Source organism: Eumetopias jubatus, unplaced genomic scaffold (genome assembly GCF_037043125.1).
Source record: "Eumetopias jubatus isolate StellerSeaLion01/CBP00866 unplaced genomic scaffold, mEumJub1_p1.0 scaffold_13, whole genome shotgun sequence".
Lineage (NCBI taxonomy): Eukaryota > Metazoa > Chordata > Mammalia > Carnivora > Otariidae > Eumetopias > Eumetopias jubatus.
The window spans coordinates 41581659-41594839 of record NW_028274819.1 but is presented as its reverse complement, the minus strand read 5'-3'; the positions used below and the strand labels follow the sequence as shown (position 1 = coordinate 41594839).

General features: G+C 36.1%; 1 protein-coding gene across 2 annotated transcripts in view; it reads right to left on the bottom strand.

The window, feature by feature from the left end:
- PIK3C2A (phosphatidylinositol-4-phosphate 3-kinase catalytic subunit type 2 alpha) overlaps positions 1-13181 on the bottom strand; it is a 101389-nt gene that overhangs the window by 46527 nt on the left and 41681 nt on the right. For both annotated transcript variants that reach the window (XM_028116865.2, XM_028116866.2), the window contains 4 exons: positions 9710-9813; positions 3856-4013; positions 1846-1966; positions 1011-1122 (listed from right to left, as the gene is read on the bottom strand). In XM_028116865.2, coding sequence (XP_027972666.1) covers positions 1011-1122; positions 1846-1966; positions 3856-4013; positions 9710-9813 — 495 coding nt within the window. The remainder of the gene's footprint in view (positions 1-1010; positions 1123-1845; positions 1967-3855; positions 4014-9709; positions 9814-13181) is intronic.

Here is a 13181-nt window from a genome sequence, read left to right as displayed (position 1 = left end):
AAGAGATCACCTGAATGTCTGCATTATTTTTCTAATGATAATCAACTGTCCCCCAACCTTACCCCCAATAAACAAGGTACCAGTCTCTTCTACCATACTTAGTATGTAAATATATTCAAAAACATCATTCCTTAAGAAACTGAAGTCACTAAAGATGTACTGAATTTCATGAAATAGTTTTCACCCAAGTGAAATAAATTCTATGAAACATAGGAGCAAAACCTAAGAAAATAAAGTAGAAATGACTGCTATTTTTCCATCCAAGTTCTACCAAATGAAGAATAAAGATTAAAATTTATCAAGCGTTCATACAGTAATAAAACAGCCTAATTTCCTGCATTCTAATTTAACTTCAAAAGAAAGTACTGTATTTTAATTTTTTTTAAGATTTTATTTTATTTATTTGAGACAGAGAGATAGCACAAGAGGGGGTAGGGTGAGAGGGAGAAGCAGACTCCCTGCCGAGCAGGGAGCCCGAAACAGGACTCCATCCCAGGACTCCGGGATCGTGACCCGAGCCAAAGGCAGTCGCTTAACCAACTGAGCCACCCAGGCGCCTGAAAGTACTGTGTTTTAAAAAGAGAAGTAGTTTTCATTTGGTGCAGAATGTATTTTTCTCAGTTTGATGCAAAAGTCAACGTGGATCTTTTCTTCCCCCAAACCATATTTAGTATTCAAAATCTTTCCTCCTTCCTCATTTCTCTTCGACCCCAATGTTTTCATTCTCGTAAAATGAAAATGTAAAACCATTACAATTAACTTTTATTGCCTCCACTTTGATTTTCAAATATGCCTCCAGCTCAGAGTAGTATGTTACCTAAGACTCCATGATTGAAAAGCTCCTCCCATCTGTTTTAAAACCCTTGTTGTGGATAGAATTAGTTCATCATTCCAATCCATTCACCAGTCCAACCCAGATATCTTAGAGAATGTACAAACTGCAAATTGGCTAATTAGCAGAATTACTCAGATTCAACCAAATGCAAATCAGTTATAAGGTACATACTTACTGTTCGGGCCAGATTTTGGCACATTGCGCTGAAGGTCAAAAGTTGTAGTTTAATCTCTGTGTCCCATTTTCGGCAGTTTTGAATATATTCATGACTTCCAAGGCAATGGTTACTATTAAAATATATTAATTATTCATCAATGTTATTCTCAAACTAGAAATTAGAGGTAAGAGTAAAATATAACTTGTATCTGCATCAGAAATTGAAGAGAATGGTAAAATGTAGAGATAGTTTTTTAACCAAGTGTGGGCACTTAAATAAAAGAATAATTCTACATGAGAAGAGTCACAGCACAGAAAAAAGAAGATGAAGATGAAAAAGAAAATAAGAAAAATAAAGGCAGGGCATTTTAAGTAACCTAAAATAATGAAATCTGTAAAATAACTAGACTAAAAGCTAGATGCAATAAATTATCTGGTTCAGAAAAAAATTATAATGATTATTTCAAGCAATTAAAAGGAAGTCACAGCTGACCAGTGTGAAAAGTACTAGTACATGCTACAAAAGGAAAATAGTCTATAATGATGTGACTATCAACTCTTAGCAGAAAGAAAAAAGCCATTAAATTCACTTATCAACCAATTACCCACCATTCTTCCCATTTAAGACTAAGCTTAAAGGCAATACCATGTCTTATTTATGTCTGATAACCCTTCACTGTCTTAAACACATCTTAAAACAAAGTATATCTCAGTATAAGCTTACTGATCCAATGAATCAATTTAGTAGGACCCAACGTAGTCTTAGATTACAAATTTAACTTGAAATTTTTCTCATTTAACTCCTTAAAATTAAATTTCCAAAGATGTTGCTTAGTAGTTAAATGAATACTTACTTCTGCAGCACTTCCTCTTGACCACAAACTTTCAGAACATAGCTGCCAACATCTACTTGATTCAAGTCATCATGTACCCAGCAAAGGGCTTGCATTATAATGATTTCTACAGTAGAACTCACTGTAAAAGAGGCATCATTTTCATTTTGCTCATTTCACTCTATACACTTTATTGAGAATGTAATTCTTATCATTTAAGAGCGTACTATACAACAGAAATATAATGTAGGTCACATATAGCATTTAAGATTTTCTACTAGCCAGATTAAAAACGTAAAAAGAAACAGGTGAAGCTAATTTCAACATGTTTTATTTAACCTAATAAATCCAAAATGTCACTGCAACATATAACCAGCATTTTAAAATTACCAATGACACATCTTATTTCTTTTCAAATTGGGTCCTTGAAATCCACTGTGTATTTTACACATACAGCACATCTCACTCTATATTAGCCACATTTCGAGTACTCAATAGCCACGTTGGGCTAGTGGTTAACTGTATTAGATAGGGCAGATCTAAGCTAAGAAAGCCACCTCCCTATTACAGACTCCTCCAAAAAGGTTGACATTTAGCAGTATCTAGCAAAGGATGATTTAAACCAAATCATAAGGAAAAAAAAATCACCATTTTAAATGTTTGACATGTTCCTGATAAATTTTCCAATGAAGAATAAAAATACAGCAAGTAGAAGTATTGTTCAATTATCATTCTTGACAATAGCTGGATCCTAAGATTACAACACATTTAGAAAACTTAAAGTAACCTTTTAAAGTAATCTATTTCGTACTTAGAGCTCCTATGTTCAATTTAGAAGACAATTACTAAGTTCAGACTTCATGAAAATCAACAGATTGGCAGAAAAGGCCATAAAATATCCAATGCAATGGGTACATTTCTGAACAGTCAACTGTATGGTAACATTTATCATTTGGACACACTTCTGCCATAATATGGTTAAGTTTCTTAACAGATATATACATTGTAAATGTACACATTTATGAAGAACTGAACAACAGGCATTTTGAGATATTTTCTCGAAAAGTAGTATCTTGATACATCAAGTCAAAATTTGATACAAATTAAAACATCTGTCATTAATGCTTACTATTTCTATCAAGGGGCCTATTGACCTTTCTTTACTTCAATTTTAGTAGTAATTCTTACAACATATGGGTTTTAAATAATTCCCCAAATCAAAATTTAAAGTATGCTTTATAAGAATAGTTCTTCCTTTAGAAACTAAAAGAATGATTGTTATATAGTTGGCTAACATTTTTGTTTCAGATTCCTATTTTTTTCAAAGAGCCTTGAAAAGTGCAAAGCTACAAGAAAGTATCCAAATATTGGACATATTCCTAGTCATGACCATTACAGAAAAAAAATGACATCATTTTTAGGCCAAAGTACTGTAGAAATAGAGGCTCTTATTCTACTGTTGGAATCTCATTAAAACAATATATGTCATGAAACTCAATAAACTATGACAAAAAATTTCCTACAGACTTTAGGATACATTTCTAGAAAGGATATCCACACCAAATTTGGGAGAGAGAGTTAGAACCAAAGGAGAATTATCTTCTTAGAGGAGCTTAGCAAGATACCTGGAATTTCAATTTCACTGACAGCTCTTTATAAACAAGCATTCTTTTTGCCATAAAATGAAAAAAAAAAAAAAGAATTGGACTATAATTAGCCTTTCAATCTCATGCTTTGGGACCTTGGCCAAGGGCCACCAATTAATCAAAATTACTCAGCATTTTTCAGAGAAATATGCAGTAATAAAGGTAAACTATTTTCCCACTAGTCCTAACCAGAAAATTATCCAAATGAATGCCAATTTTTTGAAAAGGGTAACTTATGAATGTTAAGTATTTAACCACACACACAACACAAAATTTTTAAAAAGGATACCTAATGGTAACAGGGTCAAGAATGATTAAAATTAACATTTTAAACATTTCTCCCTAATCAGAGCAAAACAAGATGGTTGGGAAACTATAAACCTACCATCACATGTAAAAGTAACTGGCAGTTGAAATCCTTCAATTTCAATGGAGACCTTCACGCTAGCATTTTCTCCACATATGTTTCTTTGTACTGTAACTGGACTTAACAAATAGCCTGGATTTGTGCAGTGATTAGTATATGGAAAGTTGGTCTTCAATCTGTTCACAAGAAAGAATAAAAAAAATTTTTTAAAGCTGCATTTGAGAGCCCTAAACAAAACTTTGCATGCTTATAGCCATTCAATTCTGTGTCTTTGTTCAATTCTAGAGCAGCTCTTGAGAACTGTAATGAATGGACCCCAGTCAAACTCCAAATACCAGCATTTGCCTTTTATTTATTTATTTATTAAGATTTTTATTTATTTGATAGAGAGAGACACAGGGAGAGAGGGAACACAAGCAGAGGGAGTGGGAGAGGGAGAAGCAGGCTTCCCACTGAGCAGGGAACCCAATGCAGGGCTCAGTCCCAGGACCCTGGGATCACGACCTGAGCCGAAGGCAGACGCTTAACGACTGAGCCACCCAGGCGCCCCAGCATTTGCCTTTTAGATAAAAGGAATCCAAGAAAAGAGATTAAGTACTGCCAGGATATCTGTGGTAACATTATCAACATTAACCAGGCATACACTGGATACAAGGCATTAAATGAGGTTTTCTGCTTCAGATTTTTTGGCTATACAGTATAATTATAAAAAATGTATACTTTTAATGAATCCACTGAGAATATAGGCAAAGTAACCTTCAACTGCAATTGTGAGAGAGATAAAAAGTTTGTTGTCTTTTAAAAATCTTTTTCTTAGAGCCTTTCCCCTACATTTTGGGGGCAGAGGGTTGTTAAGACAACGATAAAAAATCATTATCAGTTTTTACAGTGCTATAGGCCTTTTTTGTCTCAAAGTGATTCTAAAACTTAGGGAATGGCAAGAATTGCCTTGAAGGTATTCATAGGAACAACATAGTTGGTAAACTGAAATACAGGAGTACGGTATATATGGCTCTTCTCCAGACAACACTTCTGTTATCAGAAAACAAAGGAAAATTTGATGCCTTATTTAAACTTGTAGCCTTCCGGGCGCCTGGGTGGCTCAGATGGTTAAGCGTCTGCCTTCGGCTCAGGTCATGATCCCAGGGTCCTGGGATCGAGTCCCGCATCAGGCTCCCTGCTCCTTGGGAGCCTGCTTCTCCCTCTGCTTCTCTCTCTCTCTCTCTCCCTCTGTCTCTCATGAATGGATAAATAAAATCTTTAAAAATAAATAAATAAATAAACTTGTAGCCTTCCTTTAACTGACTTTTTTTCTGGAGGTTAGAAGACAAGATCAAATCCTCCTATTTGCTTTTCATAGGAATATAAATGGAGGGGCGCCTGGGTGGCTCAGTTGGTTAAGCGACTGCCTTCGGCTCAGGTCATGACCCTGGAGTCCCGGGATCGAGTCCCGCATCGGGCTCCCTGCTCAGCAGGGAGTCTGCTTCTCCCTCTGACCCTCTTCCCTCTCGTGCTATCTCTCATTCTCCGTCTCTCAAATAAATAAAATCTTTAAAAAAAAAAAGGAATATAAATGGAATGAATGCTTGAAGTATTGTGTATTTGCTTCTACAGAGATTAAAATAATCAAGTCATAGGAATAGAATAAAATAGTTTGAGTTGACAAAAAAGAAAAGGATCAGGAGAGGGATACCTGGGGGCTCAGCTGGTTAAGTGTGTGACTTTTGGTTTCAGCTCAGGTCATGATCTCAGGGTCCTGAGATTAAGCCCCTCTACTGGCTCCATGCTGAGCATGGAGTGTGCTTGAGATTCTTTCCCCCATCCTATCCCTCCCCCTTTATTCTTCCCCCTGCTTGAGCTCGCTCTCTCTCTAAAATAAATAAAATCTCGGGACACCTGGGTGGCTCAGTCAGTTAAGTGTCTGCCTTCAGCTCAGGTCATGATCCCAGGGTCCTGGGATTGAGCCCCTCATCGGGCTCCCTCTCTCCCCTGCTCGTGTTCTAGCTCTCGCTATCTCTCTCTCAAATAAATAAATAAAATCTTTAAAAAAAAAAAAAAAAAAAAACCTGCTGGGGCCCCTGGGTGGCTCAGTTGGTTAAGTGTCTGACTTTTGGTTTCAGCTCAGGTCATGATCTCAAGAGTCCTGAGACTGAGCCCCTCGACTGGCTCCATGCTGAGCATGGAGGGTGCTTGAGCGCTCTTTCTAAAGTAAATAAGATTTTGGGATGCCTGGGTGGCTCAGTCAGTTAAGTGTTTGCCTTCAGCTCGGGTCATGATCTCAGGGTCCTGGGATCAAGCCCCATATTGGGCTTCCTGCTCAGGGGGAGCCTGCTTCCCCCTCTCCTTCTGGCCCTCCCCACCGCTTGTTTCTCTCTCTCTCTTTTGCTCTCTCAAATAAGTAAAAATCTTAAGAAAAAAACTAATATAAGTAATAAGCTTACATTGATATTGGAAATGCAACTTTATACATGGACACAGTATCTTCAGATATTTGATTGTTTTCAAACTTACCCCTCCATAACATAATACCAAGACCTTCATTGGACCTTGCCTAAGATTCTTGTTTCTTATTTACTAGGTATTCTCTTGTTTTCTACAGTATAAAACAGATGCTCATAGCAAATCACATAATTAATCCATGAAATATTAGAGAATTTTGTCTATATCTAAGCAAGATTTCAAGTTTCAGAAATCCTTAAAGATAATGAAAGGATAATCAGAAATTCCTAATAGCTCAGAAAAATAGCTCAAGAATTTAATTAGACAAAATTTCAGTGATAAAAGTTATATTCAATGAATTTGATTTGGTAGGGGGGAACCCTTCATTTCCTTTCCTTAAAGTGAGTCCTTTTTTGAATACATGCCCCCCAGTGTTTATAGCAGCATTATCTATAATAGCCAAATTATAGAAACAGCTCGTGTCCACTGATACTTATATGTGTGTATGTATGTGTGTGTGTGTGTGTGTGTGTAAAACGGAATATATAATGGAATATTACTCAGCCATAACAAAGAATGAAAGCTTGCCATTTGCAATGACATGGATGGAGCTGGAGAGTACTATGCTTAGAGAAATAAGTCAGAAAAAGACAAATACCATGATTTCACTCATATGTGGAATTTAAGAAACAAATAAATGAGTCAAGGGGGGAGGTGAAGAGAGAAAGGCAAACCAAAATACAGACTCTTTTTTTCTTTATGTAGGTTCCATGCCCAGCATGAAGCCCAGCATGAAGCCCAGCGTGGAGTTTGAACTCATGACCCTGAGATCCAGACCTAAGCTGAGATCATGTCAGACCCTTAACTGACTAAGCCACCCATGTGCCCCCAAGAAACAGACTCTTAACTATACAAAGTGATGGTTACTAAGAGGAGGTGGGTGAGGGAATGGGTTAAATAGGCGATGGGAATTAAGGAGTGCACGTATCGTGATGAGCACAGGTGATACATGCAAGTGTTGAATCACTATATTGTACACCTGAAACGAATATTGTACCTATATGTTAACTAACAGGAATTTATTTTTTTAAAGATTTTATTTATTTATTTGACAGAGAGAGACACAGCAAGAGAGGAAACACAAGCAGGGAAATGGGAGAGGGAGAAGCAGGCTTCCCGCTGAGCAGGGAGCCCGATTTGGGGCTCAATCCCAGGACCCTGGGATCATGACCTGAGCTGAAGGCAGATGCTTTAATGACTGAGCCACCCAGGCACCTCCATTTTAGTCCTTTAAACTAAGAGACTCTTGAGATCACTAATCCAACTCCCTAAGTTCACACAAGAAAAAAAAATGTCTCAGAGTCTGTTATACAAGTAATCTTAATTATAAACAAATATCCTGACAAATCTTTCATAGCTGAGTTAAAATGACTAAATGAATCATTTTAGGAGATTTCAAAAAGTAAGGAGTTTAAGGAGTAAGAGTGTAAATTCCAGTGCAGAAATGGCCATACTGGAAAAAAAAGAGCCATTAATTTCTTCAAGGGACACCTCCTGACCCCAATCTCCAAAGTCACACGGGAAGAAGAGAGGAGCCTAGAACATGGCTTCAAAAACACCTCTGTTTCTTCTCTGAAATATTTGTTGCAATCACTCTCTACTAATGGAAATAAAATTACAAAAAGACATTCTCTCCTTAGTTCATCTGGGGTTTCAGATTACATAAGCCATCGTGTGTGCGCATAAATAAAAATAATCATTTTAGCTTAGTGGCAGAGTCTGTAAATAACTCTAAGATTCAAATGGGGAGAAAAGGTAGATCTCAGCCTAATTTCTCCATCGGCAAAGCTTAAATGCCATAGTCACTCAACACAGTCTAACCGAAAGCATACAGGGCTTATTTAGTGAGAAAACTGAAGGAACTAGATAAACACATAACAGATTACTTCCAAACAATTAAGGCAAAAGAGTATTTCCAAATTATTAAACACACACACACAGTATAATCACATGAAGGCATAGGTAATTTAAAATACACGTAATTTGAATACTAAGTCACCTAAATGTCTCTTCTATCTTAAATGCCTGCTGAAAAACAGGATTTTATAAATCCAGTTAAGAGTAACGTTTGCAGGGAAAAAAAAGTGGCTCTACTGATATTTTTCTTCTTTTTCTCCCCTAAGGTATTCTGAAGAAAAGAAATGCTGGTTAAGAGGTAACAAAGACAGAATTTTAATGAAATACTACCAATAGTCTAGAAAATCTAGTTAATAAGCTCCTCAAACATTAAAATGATGCATATACTCAAAAATGATTTGGGAACCCCAAACTCTGTGTTGCTTAAAGCAGACCACACTGAGGAAAATACTGAATTCAGAATAAATCCCTCAGTGGTGATATACTTTCTTTTGATAATAGATTTCAACCCCTTGGCCATAATGTTTGTTATTCCACTCTTTCCTTCCGTGGGATTTTTGTATCTGGTGCGGGCTAAGAGGACTCCCTTTCCTCTCTGATAGCAAGACCATTAGAATATGAAGTCTAAGCTATCAGTGGCTATATTCCCTGCCTTCAAAACCCCATCTGCAGTAGTCAAAAATGAAGCCAACACGCAGGAAGGAAGGGCAGGAAGAAGGAAAGGATGAAAATGGGAAAGGGGAATCCAAAGGGAGGAGGGATCAATTCAAGTGTGTGAATTCCAAGATCCTGCTGTCACTGAGTTCTGCTCCATCCTTCCTCTTTCTGCTATAGGGGTTTATGAATCAATATATGACTGTTCTTGATTTAAGCTAGTTTAAGATGGGTTTCTAGCACTCACAACAGAAGTCCTGACTAATACAGTGATATAATGGAAAGAAAACACACTGACTCAGAAGCAAAGGAGACCTGGCTTTCTACGCTGCTGGCTAGCTGAGTAAATTTTAGTAGGTAACTTCTCTGAGTCTCAGTTTCCTCATCTATAACAAGTATTAGACATATTTAAGATAAAAAGAATATTTTAGAAATACATTTTTCTAACCTTCAGAAAATGTATTTGCTCCTGTATCTCCTAAAGCATCTCTTAAAGGAGGACAGTATTTTCAATGTCAGGAAGTTTACAGAAAATTGTCTCCCTAAAACAAAAACAGGCATTTTCTAAGTGTACCAAAACTTATATATGTTTAAGTCATGTTTTCAATGGTTAATAGTGAAATTAACTGTCTGACCTCAATTTTTTCTTCTAAATACTCACAAACTAAACAGGTAAAGATACAGGTTCAACTGCAGTTGGTGTTAATGTGTTAATTAATGGTCTCGAAATTTTAGCCACAGGGAAAACAATTAAAATTTAAAAAATTTTAGAATTATTAGTATTAAGCTTGTTTTCAAGTTAACTTTTTCAAAGGGAGTATTTAATAATAAAATCTTTAATTTATAAAGAAAAGTTCCTTACTTTGTAATGGACTGACAAAAAGCTGCCACTTCCTCATTCTGTACTTCAATTTCTTGTAGAAGAGAACTTCCAGTTGACAAACTACTGGTCCCATTTGGGTCTTTCTGTAACCAAAAAGATGTTTTTATTTTAAAAGTAAAAGATCCCCAAATGCTAAATAGAAGCACAGCACAAACCCATTTTCACAAAAGTATGTACAAAGATATGGAGAGAAAATAAATCATATCAATAACAAAGTTTTATATTATAGATTTCTATCTTTGTAAAAGTAATACCAGCTAAGCCTTGAAGTTCATTGGTTTTACTTGCTCAAAAGTAGAAGTAGGCTATACTCTGTATTGGTCAACAAGAATGGAATGCTAAAGGTATTTCCATTCAAAATCTTCCCCAAATAAATGCTTCAGAAAGTCAACAGCTGAATAAAATTAAAGGACTACACTGTTTTAAGAAAGTGGAAAGATCAGGCCCATTTGGGACTCCTCTAGTAACCAGGAGTTCTATTTTTTTCAACTTTGGCCTCAAATTCCAAGAAAGCAGCTGGTTCTTTATGTAAGAGAATGAGTTTTAGGAGTTAGCAGGCATTTTCCATGTTAATAAAGTTATGCAAACATCCTGACAGTCCTTTAAAAGTTTATGTCTGATCAAACTCTGTGAGCAATGCTTTAATGAGATAAATTCACTACCCAACAGAGCCAAACAGCAGAGTCCATTTGGAAGTGTCTTTTTAAAAAAAGATTTTATTTATTGAAAGAGAGTGCACGTGCAAGTGCCTGAGTGGGGAGGCGCCGGGAGTGGAGGTGGGGGCCGCAGTGGGAGCAGAGGAGGAGGGAGAGGAAGGGGGAAAGAATGGTAAACGGACTCCATGCTGAATGCAGAGCCCAACACAGGGCTGGATCTCACAACCCTGAGGTCACAACCTGAGCTGAAACCAAGAGATGCTTAATGGACTGGGCCACCCAAGGCACCCCCATTTAGAGGTGTTTTGACTTATTACATAAAAATACTTAGTCTGACACAAATTTCAAATGTGAATTTCCTTTGAAATTAAATTGAAAATTAAATTAAAATTGGAATATTCTCAATTCAAAATTAAGTGAATGAGAATACAGTACATACATTTCAAGAATTCTAATGGAGTTCAATGACCATGGCACACAAAAAGACCTTGTCAGAAAAATTACTGAAAATTTAGGGCAACAATTCCTTTATGAATTTCCTTCTTTTAAAATGTGTCAGAGCCCTTTCTCCTAGAATGTGATATGCACATTTAAGGGGAGAAAAAAAAAACAACACACACGAAACAAGCCGTGAGTTCTAGAAAATCACAACTAAAAATAACACAGCTCATGGGAAAAAACAGAGTTAAGGCAAACTATTCAAAATCAGCGAAACTTTGTAATCAAAGCCTCGACTAAAGTAACAGGTCCTTATAAAAATACCACTTGAATTTGCACTTAGCATCATGGTCTTAAATCCTCTGAAGCCTTAAACCCTGGAACTCCTGCTGCCTCGTTTGTGATATGGATTCTTGAGGGCATCTGCTTCTAGTCAAGACCAATTTCAGTGAGGTTAAAAATATAATCTAGGAACTTCACGAAAGTTCTTAAAGCAAAGAGAAAGGTCTTCACACTTTCTTTGTCTGCACTTACTGCTTCACCAGAGAGCTTAACACTGTGGAATATGGAGTTGTTCTTGAAGCCATTCATTCAACCACCACCTTCACTAAAAGACAACACTTCTGCAGGATTTCCAATGTTTTCCTTAATATTTTCTCATATTACTAAGGCTTTCTCTTTAATTGTGAGAAACTTTGTTCTTGATTGTTTTAAAATGTTACATGCTGTAAAGATTATGTTTGAACTAATGCCACTTCTCATTTTACTGACATCAAGCCAATATTTACCAATTATGTAAGTTAATTTGTGTTACAGAAACGAGCACTGTAGCAAATAAACCATACAACCCTGAAAATGGGATTTGATATTTCTATAAATTCTCTGGTCTGACATATCAAGTTTGCCATAATCTAATCCAACTGCATTTCCCAGAATTTACCAAATGATTTCTATGTTCCAATTAGCTTAAATCATATCCTGTTCCTATAAAACACAAACTGAAATATCCTGCCTCTGAATCTTTTAGTCTTCAATGCCTTCCTCCTAACCTGCCCTCACAACCCAAGTCAAAATGTTATTTTTTAAGGCCCAACAAAATGCTACTTCATCTGCAGTGTCCTTTATTACTCAGCATGAAACAATTCTCCCCTCCTACACTTCTAAGTACTTAGTCTGAACCAAACACCATATCATCACATTGTTTTATATTTGTCGTAATGTGAAAGCCCTTTGAAGATAATCTAATTTTATTGAATGTTACATTCTTGTAGAATTTTATATCTAGTTCAGAAGACACCCAATCATTGGTTCAATTTGGGAACAGGAGAATAGAGTTATTAATAACTATAGTTTTAATTTTATAAGACAAAAAGTTATGGGGATGGACGGTAGTGATGGTTGTACAACAATGTGAATGTATTTAATACCACTGAGCTGGTACACTTAAAAATGGTTAAGATGGTAAATTTGGTTTGTGTATTTTACCACCACCACCCCCAAATCTAGCAACTACTGGGCATTTATTACATGTCAAGCCCTGCTATAAGAAATTTACAAGTATGTATGTTTTATTTCTCAGAAACCTCTAGTAGGTAGATATTATAATCCCCATTTTACAGATTAAAAAATGAGGCACAGAGAAATTAATTAATTGACACAAGGTCACATAGCTAATATAATCAGAGTTAAGATTTCAAACCAGACAGCCTAGCTTCAGAATCACATGTTTAATCACTCTGCCATTCTAACTTCTCAAAAAAGTCTCCCTAAAAAAACTTAAAACACAATGAGAAAAACAACACTATGACCTTTGCAGGAAGCAATGCTATAGAAAACTTGTATTTTTGTTTAACCCAATAATCACCTTTCCTTAATTCTTTTTCATGTTTTACTGATAAACAGGTTTTGAATCTCCTTAGTGGCATTTACAGATTTTTTTTTTTTTAACCAAAAAAACTATTATTCAGAGTGCCTTTCATGAATTAGGTCTTTCCTTTCAAGAAGGTTATAGATCATAGATCACACAGATCATTTAATTTCTGCAATTTTCTATATGTTTCAACTGACAGTGACAGAAATAGACAATAACTAATTCTCTAGTCATACATCAAGATAAAAACAACACCTGAAAAGTTCTGTTTTTATTTTGTTTTTACAAAGTAAAAAACAGTTGAGTTGCCAATGTGTCATCTTATACAATAACATTAGGTTTTTTGTTTTTCTTCTTTTTTTTTTTTTTTACATTTTACACTTTAGGGGTGCCTGGGTGGCTCAGTTGTTAAGCGTCTGCCTTCAGCTCAGGTCATGATCCCGGCATCCTGGGATCGAGTCCCACATCGGGCTCCTTGCTTCGCGGG